Below are 12358 nucleotides of genomic sequence, written 5' to 3' on the forward strand. Positions count from 1 at the left end.
TTATTGTCCTACTTTAAAAGAATAGATATGACCAAGACTGTAGAATTTACTCTTAAAAGGCATCTTCTTGAATTTAGCCTTCAACCTATATGGAAACACTTAAACAGAAAGTGTCCTTTAACTTGGCTAGAACACAAAGGTAAATATAAGAACTAAAAATTATGACAAAACCCCAAAGAGATCTAAGTGAGCTTGTTGAAAACTAAGTCTCCTGGCTTTTGAAATTCTGAAGCCAGAGGTTGTGATCTGAACACAATTCACCAACGGACCAACTTAATCAACACAAACCAATAAATATCTATCTAGTTATAAAAAATTTAAGTGATGGTGTCTTAATTACAAGATGAAACACACTAACACAGCCCCAGGCCCCCAAACATACAAACATTCATTAGCAATTTAAGGCAACTTGCACAACAAGCACTACAAGTGGCATAAAAAACTTCTTTATCAATATCATACTAGCAGTTGGCATTTCTAAACCCTATTCTCTGCTAACCTAAAATTAGGTATTTTAATCTAGGGCTTGTTTTTTACCTTTGCCCCACAGGAAAAGGGGGAAAAAAAGAAAAACCAAGAAGTTATGAATAAAATACAGAAATGCACTATTTGGCCATAGTTTAGTAAATCTACCAGTTTTTTTTCCCCCATTAGCTCTCCCTCCTCCTCCCCATCTAACTTCCTTTCACATGCCAATGCACACACACCACACACCTTTTTCCTATGTAATTCAGAATAATTTATAGATTATGAAGGATTTCATGATATTTTCATTACAAGAAACAAATGCTAACAAAGATTTTGATGGTAAACATGAGATCAGAAATGTGGTCATCTCACACCTCAGCTGCTCAAAAATCAGCAGTGAACCTGTTTATTCTTTGTAGCCTTTCAGTGTTCTTTGGAGGTCAAAGAACTTACTAAAAAATTCCTGTGTGCCCTTTGTATAAAACAGAACCACAGTATGCTTTTTTTTTTTTTTCAATGAAAGTAGAAAACTCTGAGGTGACTCAGAATTAACTTTTAAAGTCACAGAACTAAATGTTAAACTGTCATGGAAAATATCTGATATTTTTCAGATATTTTCAGATTTGCATGACACGCTCATAGAAGGAAAAAGGCGTCAAATTATTAGTGAATTTCTCCTCATTTCCTCCAAAGTATAGTTACACAGAACATGCTTTTAATTGCTGGTAATGACTTATAACCTTCCTTTTACTTAAAATATCGAAAAGACTACTTCATTCTGTTAAAATACAACAAACGTAATAGTCAGCATATACTTCCTCAAATCATCCTCCTTTGAAACCCCAAAAAAAGAGCAGTCTTCTATTATGACTAAATGAGTTCGTGTTTGTTATAAAAACCTACAGCAACAACTGAAAATACCTAGCGCAACCAGTACATGAAATTCCTGAAAGGGTGATGGTGCATCAAAAGGCTAGCAACTCTGTTCTGATAGAATAATAAAAAACATCTAAAAGACTGTAAATTCAGCATTAATGGCATTTCCGGCAGGAAAACATTTCTAAAATTCCACCTCCAGTTTATTTCTTCATGACACAAACCGAAAGACCTCCTATCTAGATAGCTATCCACTGCAAATATTTCATACAAAATGGAAATCAGTCATTAGGATAAAAAGCCAGGAGAATTCATTTACTCTGCTTAGAACTTAAGCAGTTTCATTTACTTTTGAAGAAAAATATTAATAAGTATAAAAGCGGGAAAAAAAAAAAGTCCCCACCATTTCAAAGGTAAACTTTTATTTTTTTCCTATTCTGGTAATTCTATTGTAAGCATGTTAAATTACAAGAGATAATGAACATAAATTGTAAAACACTACAAAATGCTCATTATTACACTGAAAAATAAAACATCCCACAACAGTCTAATGTTTCGTGTATTTTCTTTTAAGCCCTATCAAACTGCCCAAAGCCCCATTGTGTTTTCAACAAAAAGGAAATATTTGTAGCACTAAAATGGACTGATGTAAAATATTAAAGCCAGCCTGGTCTAAATGGAATGTTCAATAACATTCTTTTAAATGGTTCTGACCAATTGAGGAAATGAGACTATGAATGGGAAATTTGATTAAGAGTTAAAATTACCATTGAGTTCTTTAAAATGTACTAATGAATAATTAATAGCAAATGCAGTTCCTAGGCTTCCCTTACAACATTCTCAAGTAGAACTGAAAGTAATGTCTGCACTAAAATCGATCATCTACATGTTATGCACAGGTGGGTACAGGAAGTACACACACGTAGAAAGACATTATGAAAATATATGCCCTTAATATGGGCTATAAGATAGATGTAAATTGGGTAAAAAAAAAATCAGCATCGTAAATTTTAGATCAGGATTTACAACGTTCATACATCAATATGAAAAGAAATCTTTGCTTAAAAAGCTTAAAAAGTCAAAAGCCTTAAAGAAATCCTTTGTTCCTATGATACTGTCTTCTACCCTGGATGGATTCCAGCCTCCTCCTTTGTGACACGGGATTTTATTGATCTCAAACATGTTCACATTCAGAAATTATTCTCCAAAGACATCCCGGGGGAATGCCAGCCACCCAGATACCACACATCACATACATCTTAAAAAAGGACAAGAGCTTTTAAAACATACCACTATTTGATCAGCAACATCAAGTGAAATTAACCAGGCTCTCTGCTAAACCGACTTTTCCCTTAACTGGTAAAAATACCAGATCTACTGAATTGGCAGTAAATGTCTGATGAGTTTATAAGTACACGAAGGTGCAGATTAACCCCCAAATCTCTCTCCTTCCGTAGCTCCTCATTCATTCCACAACTGAGCGCCTAAATGACCTATTTTCAGGTTACTTTCCTCACACCTGCCCGGTCACTGTCCTGATTGAGAAACTTCTTGCTGAAGCAATTAATTTTTAGTGCCTCCTAACTGTCCCGGGTGTTTGCATTCAATTTGAAATCTGTTACTTGTTAGACACTGTTCGGTCCTAGATCTTTCAGAGAATTGCGAGTTTATGGCGCAGAGAGGGGAGGAGGCGCTGATCTCCGAGAGCCTGCCCTTTATTCGGAAATGAGGAGATGTGAAAGGTGGAAGGCAGGGCAAATAAATAAATAAATCGGGTTTGCAGCCGGAGCGTTTGCCCGCCTGTACGAGCACCCTTTGTAATGCAGGCCTCCCGGGGCTATCGCCTGCGCTAATTGCTCCAGGGCGCTTTCCAAGTTCAAAAGTTCACCTTTTACGACCTCACAAAAGCTCCTTACACGTTACCAATAAAAACATTCCGCGGCAAACACCGAGGGGGGAAAATATCAAACAGATACAAATAAAACACCCCGCAGAGGAAGGGAGTTGGGGGCGGGGGGGGCGGGGAAGGCAAGTCGTCCCGGAGGAACCCGAGGACTTGGCCCGGACGTGGGGGGCAGGGGGAGAGCTGGAGGAAGGGCCGGGCCAGGTGAGGAATTCTCAGCGCCCGGGTCCGGGACCGCGAAAGGGAAGGGGAGAGCTGAGCATGGGAAGGCGCGGACCCGGATGGGCCGCTGGGAGGGAGGGAAGAGGCAGGTGTCCCGAGCCCCGGGTCGGGCCAGGGAGCTGAGCCTGCAGAGAAGGGGGCTGAGTACGGGCGGAGGCAGGAGCAGAGGAATGGGGTGTGGAACAGGCACCGAAAGATCCGAAAAAGAAGCGCTGAGCCGAGAGCTAACGAACTGGGGGTCGGGGCAGAGGTGGAGGCTCACGGTGCACACGGGGGTGGCAGGGGAAGCGCGGGACTGCAGAGTAGGAAAGCGGCTCCAGAAAGGTGAGGGCAGAGAACGACTAGGACGAGGGTGTGGCGTTCGCGGAGGGAGGGGGCACCCGCGTGGGAGGGAGCCGAGGGGACGGGGGGAGGGGAGAGGAGGGCGCTGAAGGGACCCTCCGAGGGGAGAAAGGCGAAGCTCTGAGCACAGGGGACCCGAGGGGGAGGGAAACCCCCACTGACGGGACGCGAGGTGGGGGGGCCGCCGAGGGTCCGCGCTGAAGGGACCCAGGGGATGGGGAGGGCTCAGCGCTGAGGGGACCTGGCGGGAGGGAGGAGGATTCGCGCACAGGGGACGGGGGGAGGGGAGGCCTGTGCTGAAGGGACAGGGGGGAGGGGGAAACGAAGGTCCGGGTTGAAGGAACCGGGCAGGGGGAGGGTCCGCACTGAGGGGAACCGGGAAGGAGGGGGAGGGTCCACATTCAGGAGCACGGGGGAGGTGAGGAAGGGTCCGCGCTAAAGGGACCGGGGTGAAGGTCCACGCTAAGGGGACCCAGAGCCGCTGCGGCTTTCCAGAGAGTCGGCTGAGAGGAAAAGAACCCCGGGGGCAAGGGACAGGCGATCGCTTCTTCCTGGGCCCGGGTTCCGCACGCCCCTCACCCACCGTTGCGCGGCGGCGGAGGGAGCGCGGCGGGCGGCTCTAGGAACCCCGCCGAGCCCCCGCCGCCTCCCCCTCCGCTAGGCGGCCGTTCGTCCCGCTCCATGCGGTGGTGCTCAGGGCCCGCGCTCGGTTCGCTGCTCCGCCATGACCGGCGCCCTCGTCCTCGTCGTCGTCGTCCGCCGGGGGGAGGGGGCTGTCAGGGGCCGGCGGACTCCCGGCCGCGGCGCTCTCTGGGCCCCGAGCCGCCCGGCTCCGCGCCCCTCCGCGCCGCGCCCCCTCAGCACTGGCCAGCTCCCTCCCCCTACGTCACGCGCCGCTGCCACGCACGGGCCCGAGGGGCACCCTGGGAATTGAAGTCCTCCGGGCGAGGCCGGCCACGAGGGACCCCACTAATTGAAGGGGTGGGAAGAAGGATAAGCAGCCCTGAGAAGTGATGGCCAAGGCCTGTCAGTGTCACCAACCGAGATAAGAACTTCTGATAAAAATTTAACAAAGATTACTTCAGGGCCTTCTCTTGATTTGATTTTTCCAAGATCAAAGTACCCTGCGACTCCCCGTATCCCCCCTCATAGACAATGAGTCCTTCCTAGGGGCGGATCGGGAGGGAGCTGGGTGAGCACGTGCAATGAAGCCCAGCCCTGTGGGCGGGGCTTAGAGGGGGCGGAGCTTTGAGGTATTCACGAGGGACTTCCTCCGCGGCTTCAGGACAAATTGGATCGGAGATTAAAGGGCCGGAGTTTAACTCCAGGTGACTACGCTAGTATGCAAATGGAATCTATAAAACTCTGCTTTCCGGGGTACTCTTAAAAGCCTTTTACCTCCGGGTGGGCGGGAAAGACAACGGTTTCTCTTCCTCCTCTTTCATTTTCCCCCTGCCCAACAGAATGGAAAATAAAGCTCCAGGGCATTGATGCCATTAAAGAAACTCTCAGGCTCTTGACTCCTGGTGTCTTGAAGCCCCCCGCATGAGAAACTCTTTACCCAGCCTTGTTCGCCTTCCCTTCTCCTTGGTTATCCTATCTGTAAAATGGGGTCAGAATAGGGACGAAGTGCAATCGAAAGATCGCAAACCCCACCCTATGGCCCCCGCCCGGCCGCCTCAGTTTCCCAGAGCAAAATGCCAGCTTTTGCGGTCTCCCCTGCTCCCAACCGAGCCTAACTTCTGCAGCCACCAGGTGGCGCGCGGCCACCAGCCTCTGGGCCTGCCGGGGCATCTGCCTTGAGCGACGCTCCCAGGGAAGGACTTACCCTTGCTGCCACCCCAGGTCTAACTAAGCCCTGCCTGACCTGCTTGAAGACAAGGAACAAGAACTCTTGCTTTGCCCGCCTCTCCCCTGCCGGGTCATGCCACAGCTTCGTCATGGCTGCCCCTTCCTCACCACCCCTGAATCCCACCCTACCAATCCAGTGGCTCATCCTTCATTCCCCGCTTATTCTGGCATTCACATCCCTGCCTGGTCTGAGCCCTGCCCATATTTCTCATCACACCCCCTTCCTCCCCTGCTACACAGGACGTTTTGCAACGCTTCCTTGCACTTTGAAGGTGTTACCTTCATTGGTCAACCTGTATTGTATCTTTAATCAGGAAAGTGCTGACCACTTTTCTGAGAGATTTACATGAACGCTATGTTGTCTAAACCTTGCACCTGCTCTATGAGGTAGCTCCAATATTGTCTCTATGATACACTGATGAAGTGACCCAGCAGTAACGGGGATTCCAAACCTAGTGCATCAGACATCAGAGCCTGAACCTCAGCTCCTTCAAGCTGGAGCTCTGGCTGGCTTCATCCAACCCACTCCCAAACTCCTATTCATCTTTTAAGATTCTGTTCAAATATATCCTCAGGGACATGTTTTTAAATACTTCCCACAAGGGGACATCTAGATCCCCTCTGTGTTCCCTTACAGCTCTGTTGCGCTAATTGCTTCCCTACTACCATTCCTCAGCCCTGAGGGGGAAAAAAAGCCTTTAGTGTGGTGTGAGGGGGAAGGGGGCAGAGGACATGGATCCTCTGGGTCATATTCTCAGCCCTGGGTTCTAAAATAGGTCGGGACATTTGGCTTTCCTAGGCCTTCCAGAACTTCCCTTTCTTTCTCTCTCTCTCTCTCTCTTTTTTTTTTTAAGTTGTTTTTTGGGTTTTGGTTTTTGGGGGTTTTTTGGAAAGATTTTATTTATTTTTGACAGAGATCACAAGTAGGCAGAGAGGCAGGCGGGGGGCGGGGAGGAGAGCAGGCTCCCCACCGAGCAGAGAGCCCTATGCGGGCCAGATCCCAGGAACCCGAGTCCATGACCCGAGCCGAAGGCAGAGGCTCCAACCCACTGAGCCACCCAGGTGCCCCTGGTTTTTGGTTTTTTGACAGAGCACAAGCAGGGAGAGGAGCAGGCAAAAGGAGAGGGAGAAGCAGCCTCCCCACAGAAGCAGCCTCCCCACAGAGAGGGAGAAGCCCAATCTGGGGCTCAATCCCGGGACCCTGGGATCACAACTGTAGCCAAAGGCAGATGCCTAACCGACTGAGCCATCCAGGCACCCTCAGAACTTCCCTTTCTATCTCAGTCCTCTGGAGGTAGTGAGTTCCCCTTCCCTGGACATCCAATCAGAGGTTAAGTGGCACTGTGGAAACCTGAAGGCCTGGGGTTTCAGTGGTGGACATATTCTAAGTTAACCCTCAAAGATGGGCCAAAAAGTTCACCAAATACTCAGCCCTTCGAAGCAACTCATCCTCCTCCTTCAGACTCCAGCTTTGTTCACTTTCTCCTAAAAGCTTTTCTAGATCTGACTAGTCAAATCCCTTTATTCACTCCCTCATCATTATAACCCCAGCTGCTGAGCACAGAGCCTGAACATAATAGACACTCAATAAATAATTACTAAGTGGGTGAAAGGATGAATAAAACAGATCAGACTTTTCTACTTAATAACTGTGACCTTGGGCATGTTACTTCTGAGACTCAAAGTCCTGGTTTATAAGGCAAGGGAGAGAAAATAATGGTAGTCACTTCTTCACGAGATTGTTTTGAGAATTAACATGATGCATGCAAAGCTGATAATATAAGGCCTGGCCTAATAAATGGGACCTGTTACATTAAAGAGGATCCTAATTCCCATTCACTCCTTCTCTGAAAACACCCCTTGGGAAAAGTCAACTACGTTGAGACTGAGAAAGGTGAGGGAAATGACAATGTGCTGAGACCTCAGCCACTGTCCTAAACATACAGAGTCCTATAAGGTAGGCAGCTACCATGTGGCCGGCACCTATGATGAAATCTTTTCCCTGCAGTGTTCCCTACCCCCCTAACAATCCTGAGAAGTCAGTACTTTACCTCAATTTACGAATGAGGAAACAGGCTCGGAAGGGCAGATGGAAAAGACTCCCATCATGTGCAGAAGTCCTAACAGAAGAGCTGGGAAGGAAAGTATGTAAGGATATGGAGAGATCTTTAGGGGAGTTGTCCTGAGGCCAGAGGCAGACAGAGGAACAGGACAGAACAGGGAGACAGTTAAGAGCAAAGCAGATTTAAAAAAAAAAAAAAAAGAACAAAGCAGGTTTGAGCCCCATCATGGGTGGTGTAATGAGACACTAATCAGATCAAATAACCATACAAACCCACAAGTGCTCATAAGTTCTACAACTGACAACACACCTAGAAGTTCCTGGTGCTGCGGGAATGTTTGACAGGGTTCATTTCGGTCAGGGGTGATGATCAGGGAGGCTTTCTGGGATAAGGAACATTGAAATAAGATGGAAAGAATGAGTAGGAGTAAGTGAGATTGAGCAGAGAGACAGTCTCAGGAGGAAGGAACAGCATATGCAAAGGTCCCACGGCCAAGTGGGAACTGAGAGAATCCATTGTAACTGGAGCCTGCTGAGGGAAAGAGGGGCAGGAGAGAATGGTGAAAAGAAGGAAAGCAGAGACGGTGGGGCCCTCTTATGGAGCAGCCAGCAGGGGGCAGAGTTTGCGGCAACAGTGGACTTTTTCTTCCAAAGCTAGCCAGAGAGCCAGAGCCAGGCTAGGAAAGAGAACCCCTGTGCTTTCAGTACATTTAGTCTATTATTTGAATAGCTAAGACATGCATTACAAAATTCCCAGATGCAAAAAAAGTATTCAACGAAAAGTAAACCTTTCTCCTTACTCTGATTCCCCAAAACTGGTTTCCCTCCTGAGCAATAACCACCATACTGGTTTATAGTGTGTCCATTCACAGGTAGTCTGTGCACATAAGATCACACACCAGGGGCACCTGCGTGGCTAAGTCGGTTAAGCTTCTGCCTTTGGCTCAGGTCAGGATCCCAGAATCCTGGGATCGAACCCCCATATCAGTGGGGGGTCTGCTTCTCCCTCTTCCCCACCCCCCTGTCTCAAATAAATAAAATCTTTAAAAAAAAAAACAAAACAAAACACAAAAAGCAGCATATTCATGTTTTATGCTAATCCAGCCCTGGTTTTGACACATCCCCTGATCTCTAGTCATGAAAGAAGCGAATCTGTACTGAACACTGGCCGCACGTGACTTGTCACAGCTCAGAGTCCAAGAGCACCAGACCTTGTGTTAAGCCGGTAGTTCTCAAATTATAAATCCTCTGGAGGACTTATTAAAACAGATTGCCGGGCCCCATCCCTAAAGTTTCTGCTTCCTGAGATCTGGGTTAGGGCCTGAGAACTTGCATTTCTAAGTTCCCAGGTGATGCTGAGGCTGCTGGTCCTGGGGCCACGCTGCCAGACCACTCAGCTAGCTGCTCGTGGCGTGGGCAAGGTCTGTGCACTGTTGATTTATGTCTCTCCCACAAGAGAAGGCATAAAGGATGCAAGGAAACACACATACCAGCTAGAAAGTTTCATGGGGTGATAAATTCTATGAAGAAAAGGTGCAGGGGAGGGAAGTTCTTGAGAGTAGCGGTAAGGAAGGGCATTTGCTAGGCACTCCATAAATACTTGTTGAATTGGCGGGGGGGGGGGGGAAGGAAGGACATTTGAGGCACAATTAAAGGTTCCTTTTTGAGCAGTTGAAGTGTACAAGGGCAGGGAAACAGACACACACAGGTGGAACTGTCTTGGCTCAGGGGAGGGTCACCTACAGAGTCGGTGTGGAGAGGAAGAGAAGGGCGGCGTCTGGCCCCGCTGGGGTGCGTAGAGGTGGACGGTCCTGCGAAGTGACTGCGAAGCAGCCCAGGGTGAGATAATTCGGGGAATCCGAAAGAAACCCAGAGAGGAGAGGGTTTGAGAAGGAGGCATGATCCGGAGCCGTCGATTCTGGGAAGGTAAAGAGGTGCCGCCTTGGGTGCGGTACAGGAGCTCCGGGGGTCCTCCACGAGCCACCTCCCAAGTGAGATCGAAGAGCCCCGGAGCGAGGGGAGGGGCAGGGAACCTGAGGAGTGACGACAGGAGGCGGCTCCATTTGAAAAGTTTTGCAGCCTGGGAACCGGAGAAATGGAGCTCTCCCTGCCGAGGATGGGGAGGAGAAAGGGTGTTTAAACGCCAGGAGCTCCTGAAGTTGATTTAAGGGTCCACGGGCGGGATTTTGGAGGGAAGAGGAAAGAAACAAGCGGGGGGCGGGTGCTGAGCCGTGAAAAAGGCAGAGCTGGCGGGGTCTGGGTGTTGGGAGAGCTCAAAGTCTCGCCTGCCTTGGAAACACGACTCATCTGAACTTTACAACCACTCCAAAAGGAAAGCACTATTTCTCCCATTTTACAGATGAGGAAGCTGAGGCTCAAAGAGGCGAAGGGACACACCCAAGGTCTCCCATCTCACAGAGCAGGACCTCCGCCCGCGGGGGGACCCCGCGCTCGGCTTATTGGCCCCGCTGCTCCTGGGGACTCGGAACAAGACCCTTTTTTTGTGTCCTCGCAGGGATGCCCTTCGGAGAGCCGCCCAATGGCGAAGAGGCCCCGCAGAGGCCCGGGCGGGGCGGGATGCCCCCTCCACCCTAGCTCCGCCCCTGGCGGCGCGGGAGGGGGCGCGGGGCGGGGGGCGCGCCGCGCGGGCTTTGCTGGCTGCGCACCGAGCTCGCAGTGTGGACCGCGCTTCCCAGCGTCCGCACGCGGCTGTCCGTGCCCACCGTGCCCACCGTGCCCATCCCGCCATGGCCGCGGCCGCCCTCCTGTCCCGGCCCCGGCCCGGGCCACTGCCCCTGCTCCTGCTGCCGCCGCTGCTGCTGCTGCTGCTGCTGCCGCCGCGCGCGGGCCGGGTGCGCGCTGACAGTAAGGTATGGCGCGGCCCTCTGACCCGGGCTCAGCTCCGCGGGGAGCCGGGCGCGAGGGGGCGCTGTGGCCGGGGTGCGGGCCAAGGAGGGTATCAGGGCCGGGAGCAGAGGACCAGGAGAGGGTAGATCCGACAGGCTCAGCACAGAAGCCACTCGGGCCACGACCCAGGGAGAGGAGCGCGTGGGGCAAGAAGTGCTGGAGATGGTAGGGGTACTTGGGACCTGGGGGTCTCAGGAAAAGGCTCTGGGACCTAATCCAGTGCGGGGAGATAAACCCTGAAAACCAGGGCCAGGAAGAGGGGAGCCTGAGATTTTGGAGGGGGCGCAGACAAGAGATGCAGTCCCCAGCCTAGGGAAAGGATTCCCAGGAGCGCTGGGCAGGGGCAGCCTGGGAATCCGGCTCAAAGTTTCCATGGGAGACTGTCAGGCAGACTCCTGCGTAACTGCTTCCCAGGGACTCCCAGGGACTCCCAGGCTTGCACCAGAGCCTGAGACAATGCTTTCCGGCCATGCTGGGGACCCAGAGTCCCTACGCAATGAACCTAGTGGGCTAGTCACTTGCCTGGCCTCTGGTAGTCCTGCCGGGAATCTGTTGCACCCTCTGGAGGACACCGTGCTTCCAGAAGGGACCTGAAGTCTTCTCAGGTGTGGCTAAAAGGATCTGCTGTGGTGTCAAGCAGACCCGAGTTCAAATCCTCCCTCCGCCTCTCGGCTGGGTGATCTTGGGCCTTTCACCCCTCCCAGTTTCTGTTTCCTCACTTTTTAATATGAGAATAATAATAGCAACCACTTCCTGCATTTGGTGATCATGCCTGTAAAATGTTTAGCGCCACACCTGGTACCTAGTAGGTGCCCGATAAATCATGCTGTGATTACAGAATCTTACTAAGGGAACACTTGAGCGTGTTCTGGAAATGACCCAGTAAGGACGAGGATGGAACCGGGAATGAATGAGGGGCAGGAAGGAGGTAGGGCCCTGTTCTTGGTGCAGAGCAAAGGAGTGACTTTTCCTGATGTTGCTCCAGCCTCTTTCCTGGGTAGAAGGTGAGGCTGCACTGTCCAGAGGCCAGGCAAAGAGTAGAAGCCACTAGCCACACGGTAAGTATGAGCACTGGGGACCAGCAGACCCTCATCCTAAAGATCCAGCTCTGGGTATGAAAACAAGGGAGCTGCAGTATTGACCATGTGCTCCAAGGACAAGAAGGGAATGAGTATCAGTCATACTTTACAGGTGGGAAACTAGGGATATAGAGAGGCGGCTAGCTTGTGAATCAAAAAACCTGGGTTCTGGCCCTTTGTTGTTCTTTGGTTGTGCGACCTTGGGCAAGTAAGTCGCGGCCTGCCTCTGGGCTTCAGCTTCCCTGTCCGAAAAACAATGTCTGCCCACTTCCTTTCCACGCAGGACCTTCTTGGATTCCCTGACCTGGCTCAGGTAGGGGAACAGCAAGCAAAAAAACCCGCGTGTAACCTAATCAGTGCTTTGCCCCTCCCATCCCTCTGGCTGGGAAGAGTATTTGGTCCTGGGCATCCTCCGAGCTGTGCACTGTGCATGTAGGGCTTGTGGGGGAGGGCTCACACTCAAAGTAAAGACAAAGAAAACCTAACACCCTGTTTATGTAGTGAGTCAGCCAAACACTTGCTAGGTTGTGCGTGCGTGCGTGTGTGTGTGTGTGTGTGTGTGTGTGTGTTTAGTTGTCCCAGGGCAAGCTGGGGCTGGTGGGGTAGGGAGGAGCACCCTAGAGCCTGGAGGACGAAGCAGCTGGGGGA

General features: G+C 50.7%; 2 protein-coding genes across 5 annotated transcripts in view; one reads left to right on the forward strand and one right to left on the reverse strand.

Moving 5' to 3' along the window:
• LOC111146134 (nuclear receptor subfamily 6 group A member 1) overlaps positions 1–4644 on the reverse strand; it is a 231703-nt gene extending 227059 nt beyond the window's left edge. For all 4 annotated transcript variants that reach the window (XM_022501544.1, XM_022501543.1, XM_022501542.1 and 1 more), the window contains exon 1: positions 4395–4644. In XM_022501544.1, coding sequence (XP_022357252.1) covers positions 4395–4494 — 100 coding nt within the window. In that variant the 5' untranslated portion in view covers positions 4495–4644. The remainder of the gene's footprint in view (positions 1–4394) is intronic.
• A 5827-nt stretch (positions 4645–10471) lies between these two features.
• The window catches only part of LOC111145998 (olfactomedin like 2A), a 28486-nt gene continuing 26599 nt past the window's right edge, over positions 10472–12358 (forward strand). The window contains exon 1 of the mRNA XM_022501360.1: positions 10472–10594. Within this exon, the coding sequence (XP_022357068.1) occupies positions 10472–10594 (123 nt within the window). The remainder of the gene's footprint in view (positions 10595–12358) is intronic.

Source organism: Enhydra lutris, unplaced genomic scaffold, assembly GCF_002288905.1.
Source record: "Enhydra lutris kenyoni isolate GAN:26980312 unplaced genomic scaffold, ASM228890v2 scaffoldscaffold13, whole genome shotgun sequence".
In the NCBI taxonomy this organism is placed as follows: Eukaryota; Metazoa; Chordata; class Mammalia; order Carnivora; family Mustelidae; genus Enhydra; species Enhydra lutris.